The sequence below is a fragment of the Phaethon lepturus genome, unplaced genomic scaffold, assembly GCF_000687285.1.
Source record: "Phaethon lepturus isolate BGI_N335 unplaced genomic scaffold, ASM68728v1 scaffold19423, whole genome shotgun sequence".
In the NCBI taxonomy this organism is placed as follows: domain Eukaryota; kingdom Metazoa; phylum Chordata; class Aves; order Phaethontiformes; family Phaethontidae; genus Phaethon; species Phaethon lepturus.
The window spans coordinates 833-8423 of record NW_010528618.1 but is presented as its reverse complement, the minus strand read 5'-3'; the positions used below and the strand labels follow the sequence as shown (position 1 = coordinate 8423).

The window sequence follows — 7591 nt, the reverse complement described above, 5'->3', positions numbered from 1 at the left end:
ATCCCCGTTCCCCCAGCACTTGTTTGCTGATTCAGACCACAAACAGGGATCAATCTCTCTCCCATTGTTTATTTCACCCTTAGTGCCTTTCAGCACTGCTTGTCTACTAGGAAGTTCCACAAACAGTAGGAACACAAGTGCAGAGAGGGATGAGGGTAACTGCATCATGAGCTGGTCTCAGGAGAGCTTCTTTCACTGTCATGTTTCTCTAACATTCAAGCAGCCGTGCTAGAAGACCAGAAGCCGATGTGCTTGTGTCACACAGGGCCTGTCACTTTTAATGTCTCTTGCCACAGACCCTAGAAAGGGGGAGGCTCCAGTTTTTCCATCAAGGATTTGATCCAACTTGTTCCATTGATGAGTTTTGTAGTGGCAATGACGTACTCTGTGCCTCCATCTTCCATTTGGGACAGAAATCTTAGTGCAGCTATTTCTGCATATGTCACACCTCCCAGGAAGAACACCAGCGTGACTCGGTTCTCACCATGTTGACCTGCGTATTCAGAGAAATTTACAGGTTGTCTTAGTTTTATTTTTACATCCACCAACTGCCAGTCAAACTCAAAATGACCTAAAACTGAAATAAATATAGAAGCTGAATTAGAGGAGAAACTTACTGGGCAGAATACCAGACTGGGGCCTAGGAATGCAGACTCTACTCCCAGCTCTGGAGTCTTTACAGGATGTGATTCTGCCTGCCCAGGCTTAATACTAGGAGAATGATGCTGACCAAGAAGGTAATGTACTGTTACTTATTAAAATCACAGTGTAAGGTTAGGGTGTATTTTAGTACTCTGATGAGAAGTTAAACAGAAGTACAGCTCTATAGTATCTTCAGTGGATGTGATGCTGTGCATTAATAGCAGGCTGAATATGTGGCTGGACTTTTTAAAGAGGCCAGAAAGCTATCTGTCAAAAATGGGTTAGGCAGATCTAATGCTGCAGTGGGACTGGGACATGACATAGATGCCTGGACTCTGCCAGCCCTGATTTCAGTTCACCTTATTCCAGCCTAGCAGAGATGCATCTCCCTTTGAAAAATGGGAAAACAAAGCAAAACTTACGCTTTTTCTGAAGGCCAGTAGGTAACTGCTGCCTCTCCTCAAAATGGGGACCCGGCAGCATCTTTAAAACCTCCTCTATGCTCCGCCACCCTGGCCGGGCCAGTAGCTGTGCCAGGCGTACACTCAGTGGAGCGTAGCCACTGTACACATAGGAGATATCATTGGGGTTCTGCAGGAGAGAGCAGAGTGTGAGCAGCAGGTGAGTTTTCATGCTGCAAAACAGCACCACAGAAATAAACTAAAATAAAAAAAATGAAGACTTTTCTGCTGCACATAATTCTGTATTGTTAGAGGTAATGTTCACTGCTGAGGCACCTGTTTACCTGTTCATTAACATCATCCATCCATAAGCGCAGGGTTTTCCTGATCGTTGGGTAGTTATTCCTACCACTTGTCTGAGGTTTCAGGAGTCCAGCCTTTTCTAAGTTGTTTAAGGTCAATATATGTTCATAGCCATAAGTCTGCAATATGAAGAATTTGCTTTTAATACCATGTCAATAATCCATGACCAGAGTGTAAAAAAAAAAAAAAAAAAAAGGCAAAGATGTTAGTTTAAAAAAGTTTTTTGGTTAAGATCTCTCTTGCCTGTATCCCATTTAAAGTGTTTAAATCATAATAGTAAAAAGTGCATTGATATAAACCTCTCTGTATCTACGTGTTGTAAAACACATAGAAGCACCTCCTGAGTCATTGCTATCAGCCCAAACAGAAGCCTCAGTGCTCCATCTGTACACACTGGAAGTCAACACTACCCATGTATAAGATGCATCTGTCTAGAACGCAAGTGTTGTAGAGCTGAGGATTTGATGTGGATTTTCTCAGAAATTTATTGATCCAAAAGTTACATCCCAACCTGGAGAATCTCTCTTTTGTAATGGTCCAGAACCTTCTGCTTCAGGCCACTATTGCACACAGATTGTAAGCAAACGAGACGTAAGATCTTGATTAACGGATGTTTTTGAGCTATGCAGTCTTCAATATAATTGTTAACCTATTAAAAAAATACATAAGCTGTTATTTAAAAACCTGTTAAAAGTGCCTAGAAGACCTGGAAAGAAAGATCTAGTTTTGCCTAGTATCTCCAAAACAGCAAGAAAGAGGGTGCAGCTGCGCTCCAGGCAGCTCAAGACCATCTGTAGAACAGTGATCCAGCACCAGTTCCACCTAGCATCTTTGTAAAGCATGTCAATTCCAGTCAGTAGCTAGACTTTGATGCCCTGAAAGAGTTCTGATTAACGGTCTTTAATCTTTCACTGATCCCTCACAGCACATAGTGCCCCTGTACAAGTCACAGCACCCCAGCCATACACATCTGCGTTACAGGCAACGACAGATAACCAGAGCCTGGCAAAGCACACAGCACAGCACCCTCTCCAAATATGTTCAGCAATGCATGTCACTTGGAAAAAACTGCAAATATGCAAGAAGATACACATGAGAGCTCACAGCCTTGACACTGGAAGGAGAGAGAGACATCATCTAGATCAGATGTTTCCTCTCTCAAAAAACCTAAGTGGAAAAAACCCCAGAGAAATACATTGGGGTTTTTTTGAAGACATGAGTGAGTCACTAATTGTCATTATCTACTTACCTTGTCTGTGTCTATTCCAGACATGAACTCTTGTTCCACTGTTAAATTATCAAAGAAATCTTCAGATGCTTTGGGAAAAGAATGAAAATCAATACAATAGCAACTGATAGCTTATTTTCTACATTTAACATTTCAGCAGAGATGCACTGGATGGAGCAAAGCCAATTTTTGCCAAGCTGAATGCTGTCCATCAAGTTGTCTTGCATCTTGCTATATTTAAATTAGTCAGATAGACTATTCAACGAATACTCACTGGTGATGTCTTTGATGAGTTCTGCAATGGAGGTGTGGTTTGCTAGAGAACTTCTTGCTGCCTGCATGTGTGGCAACTGTGAGACAAACTGCTTAATCTCGCCAACGGTTTTCGCATGGTGTCTTTCCTAAAGAAATCCGTCGCTTAGGTTAGGTCTTGTTCAGATTAATAACACCAACTAGATCATTTTATCATGAAAATGTGTTTTACTGTACTCACTGCAACAGCAGATACTGTTAGAGATATGCAACCTTTTAGCCAAAAGACTTTAAACGCGTACACTGAAGTCACAGCATTACCTGTAACAGCACTTTGATCATTAGAAGAGGCGGGGCATAATACAAGAGGATCATTAGATTGTTTTTTTCCATTACACCAGTGTTGCCAATCACTTTTCTCCACCTTTGTCTGACTTCAGCCACCACCATCTGCTCCTCAGTTTTCCTACCAGCAAAACCACCTTTTTCATGCAGAGATGAATTACTTTGCTTGCTGTCACTAACCACAGAGTTCTATGCAAATGCAGTCAGAGATGGGGGACACTTCCCCTCAAAGCAGTAGTGAAAGGTGCTGAGGAACTGGGTCGGCAGGGTCTGCGTCCCTCACAAGCAGAAGCCTGCCATTCACTGTACCTGGCTGGAACAATGTCCCAGGTTTTGAGCAAGGATCTGATGAAGCACAATGCAGACTTCAGCTGACAGAGCAGTCCAGAGGTCTGTATTTCATTTGGGCTACTTGCCTCTTGCTGCAACTTGGAATAAAAATAACAATAATTTGAGTCACATGTGAAGGATTTAAATGGGCAAGTGCAGGCAGGACACTGATAATGATGAAGCCTGCAATTTAAGAAGTCCTCTGCTGCCAATATGCTGCTGTTTCATTATCACCTCTTAGTTCTGACATTTCTTAAAGGTTTGTTTTTTTTTAACAACCAGCATGAATAATCCATCTTTAGCACCTTCAGCGCTAATACTGCAGTAACAGACATTTACTAGCAGATGAGGCTGAGCATACAGTATTTCAGTTAAGGTACCACTACCTTGTCTTAAATGTGGCAGAAGTGAAGAGGCAAAGAAAAAAAACAAGGAAATACAATCAAACACTGTAACAAGTTCTCTCAAGAATCACCATGAAGTGTGAAAGCAGAGATATGGGATCTCAGTTTCTTTATGAATCATCAACAGGATGTTTTCAAACAAAACCACAAACACCCCCCACAGCACTCTCCAGCTTTGTCTAAGGTGACATGTGAGCATGAATCTACAGGTCAAATGCACTGTAAGACAACTGTCTTTTTCACATTCCTATTGTTTTTATGCCAGCCATAATACTCAATGAATGTATATTCTGCAGTTTTAATTCTTAAAGCCTTTTCTCTGCATCCTCAGTGAATGCAAAGGGAGAAGGACGTTTCAGTTAACTGGTAACAACAGCAACAAAGTGGAATCGATCAATATGCTAAAATTAACCTTTGGCCTCTTGCAGAGGGCAGCAGTGCCTGGCTGTTCTGCAGACTGAAGAAAGTAATTTCTGTTGTGGGAACTATGGGCTCACACAGCAAAAATGTGGTTTAGGCTAGCTCTGAGACAAGCTTTTAACAGTGAGGACAAGAAAAGTCCCAGAACAGAGGTGTAGGGAGAAGAGAGGATCCGCATTACTACAGTATTCTTAAGAGGAGATTTGACCAACACCTACTCTGAAGTGGAGCTGATCTCATCCTAGCGCAGGGGAACAGACTGGAGGGGCTTCTGAAGATTACCGTTTTTCCTCTGGCTGGGGGATTACTCCATGGCAACAGCTAGAGCTGCCAGTCACAGCTCTGCTGAACGCTGAACTTAGCTGACGACAAGAATGCCCAAGGGATGCACAGGTGGATACAGGCCTCACCTCAAAAGCTGCTGAGATGATCTTGGCTTTCTTGCTCAGCACTGACCCCACAGCATTGAAGTTCTTGTCTCGGATTTCAGCATACAGCTCTTCAGCAGAGTTCAGCTGGAGCTTCTTGGGTTCTGTGGGGAGATCTTTCCCCTCACCCTGCTTCTTTGGGGCAAACTTCTCAGGAGGGAGTTTCACATAAGCTACCAAATGCAGACAAATAACCCTTATAAGGACTGGAACTTCACCACCAGAAGATAAGCAGGCTGTGGAAATGTGTCCCCTGAGTTGGAAACAGTTCTGAGCAGCAAAACTAATATAAGTGCCCAGATGATTCAGTGCATATGTGTTAATTAAAGAGAGTCTCCCTATACTCACCCAGGGACCCAGAGACCTATACAAACTACGTGATCAGAACCCAAGTGCTAGCTGCCGTGCTTTCAGAGAGCTTTGGAGGCAGCCTTCCAGCCAGTCTTCAGTACAGCAGGAGGGATTAAAACCCGTAAATGGCTCTCTGGAGTTTTTCTTACTTCCTCCTGAAAAGCAGGTGAGCACTCTGCATAGCCTTTCACAAACTGTTCCCCTCAGGGTGGCAAGTCAGCCAGCCAGGCTGGAGGGTGAAGGCATACACTAACATTTTTACTCCCACAACTACGTGTTCTGTGTCACTCTGTCTGCACCCAGCCAAAATCCAAAATACACACATTCAATAATGTGCTGTACTCAACTCCCCTTCCTAGGCAAAAAGAGAGCCAGAGCTGATCTTGATGGGCTCTTGATGGGACTGAACCATCCCCACACTAAGTTCACATGAGCTGCTTCCACGTCACAGTCATTTAGTGAAGCAGAAACCCACCTGACACACTGCAACCTGCTCTAGCATGCTGGAGACCTCCCCCTTACCCAGCAGTACTCACTGTTCTGAATTCCGTAGATTTCATCTATCAGCCCTTCATACGTCAGCTGCGTAGCTAATGGTGTCAGCAGATCAACGTTGCGGTCCAGCAACAAGAGGGTATCAAAGACAGGAAATATCGAGTTCTGGCTTCCAGGGAACTCGCGCTTCATCCTGATCATCATATTAGCCACGTGCTGAAAAGAAATCACGTTGGTCTGGTTATGGTGCAGGCCACAACTGCTGCTCTCTGCAGAGTTCTCTGCTGCTCTCTGCAGCTTAACAATACAGTGACTATGGCCAGAGCACTGGGCTCCTCTCAAACCACCCCTTCATTACAAAAGGTACCAATTAAACTGTAAGCTCATCAGAGAAAAGAAAAAAGGGTGAGTTGGTGAAAGAAGAACTGCTGAAAGCACAAAGGCCGTGTACCTATGAGCAAAAAGCATATGAAATCAGATAAATCCTCCTGACAGGAAGACTTAATGGAACAGCAAAGATTGATCTTTTGGCTAGAGATGACAAAGATGTGATGGCCACGATCCTGAAATTCCACTATGACAAGAAGGGTCTGTGGCTGGATTCAAAAAACCCACAGGTGCATTCATTTAATTAAACACTCCTTAAGGCAGTTCCAAAGAATACGGTGCATTTTTTCAGCAGCAACATTTGCCTTACCCGGGCACACTCGCCCTTCCCAAAAATCTGCGGGATGGTTCCATAGAGAGCCTGCAGTGTCATCAGCCCCTTTGCCGCATGGTACAGACTTGTCTGGTCACTCTCCAGGTAACATTCCTAAACAACAAGAAGGATTCCCGATGGAAGGTGTCTATCCAACACAGCTGCTTCCACAGCAGAACGTGGTCCATGTGAACACTTCAGAGGAGACATAAGCTGGGGAAAAACTATGGCTGTTGGACCTTATCTGTGCCATTACTACATCAAATAATTTGATCAAACCAGACACTGTACTATTTCTGAACCCCACACGCTACTCCCAGTTTGATGGAGAGGAGTAAGAGAGCCAGAAAGTGACTGCAAAGAGCCTCTTCCTCTAATGAGGCTGATCCGAGAGCACAACACCTCATCATAGATGCCGACAAGCAGCTGTAAGCCCTAACGCATCCTCTGGGCTATGCTTAATAAGGCAGAGATGGCCGAAGAAACTCTCAAACCTTTCTATCCCCAGATGCAGCATTCTGAGAAAACAGGATACACGGCTGGTATGTGAGAGCTGTTAATTCCCAGCACAGCTTAGTGCACAGCACTGACCACTGTACGTGGCTCTTCGGCTGCGTATTGACACAAACCGTGCTGGCTCTTTGTAACGATCAAATATTTTAAGCCTCAGGAATGCTTGATTTGTGAAAGTAACACCAGCAGTTAAAGCTGGAGGAACTGGGGTGCAGCTTAGCATAGCGATTGTTCCTTCAGCGTTTAGTCAGAAAATACAGAGGAGTTCAGGCTCAGTTCAGCACTTGGGATCATGTCACATTTGTTCTGCGAGGCCTTTCCCTGCTGTGCATGTCACCGACAAACCCTCTGAAAGCCTCTGTACCAAACACCAACAACCAACACAGAAGCGCCCAGTGTTTTTCCTCAGAGACGAGACCAGCACTTACCTTGAACGCACTCTCAGACTCCATGGAGAGCAGGTCTCCATCGAAGGGTATCAAGTCCAGGCTGTACTGCTCTCGGTGGATGAAGGACCCCAGCACACCCTGCTCCTTCAGCCACTGCTCGCAGAGCAGGCTGCGGCGTGGCACGAAGAGGATGTGGAAGTCCCTCTGAGGAGAGCGGCCTCTGTCTTCCCTGGAAGAGCCACAGGCAGGAGCAGAGCAAATGGTAACTCGGCTGCGCAGGTAACCAGCACAGACTGCAGGCTGGGGGCATGGAATTCAGAGGAAATAGGA

At 44.7% G+C, this 7591-nt stretch overlaps 1 protein-coding gene across 1 annotated transcript in view; it reads right to left on the bottom strand.

Annotated features, from left to right (window-relative positions):
• Positions 1-240: 240 nt before the first annotated feature.
• The window catches only part of VPS33A (vacuolar protein sorting 33 homolog A (S. cerevisiae)), a gene marked incomplete at its 5' end in the record, with an annotated part of 8138 nt that continues 787 nt past the window's right edge, over positions 241-7591 (bottom strand). The window contains 10 exons of the mRNA XM_010283729.1: positions 241-493; positions 1065-1233; positions 1388-1525; positions 1918-2055; positions 2656-2723; positions 2909-3035; positions 4796-4986; positions 5701-5875; positions 6357-6473; positions 7301-7490. Coding sequence (XP_010282031.1) covers positions 300-493; positions 1065-1233; positions 1388-1525; positions 1918-2055; positions 2656-2723; positions 2909-3035; positions 4796-4986; positions 5701-5875; positions 6357-6473; positions 7301-7490 — 1507 coding nt within the window. The remainder of the gene's footprint in view (positions 494-1064; positions 1234-1387; positions 1526-1917; positions 2056-2655; positions 2724-2908; positions 3036-4795; positions 4987-5700; positions 5876-6356; positions 6474-7300; positions 7491-7591) is intronic.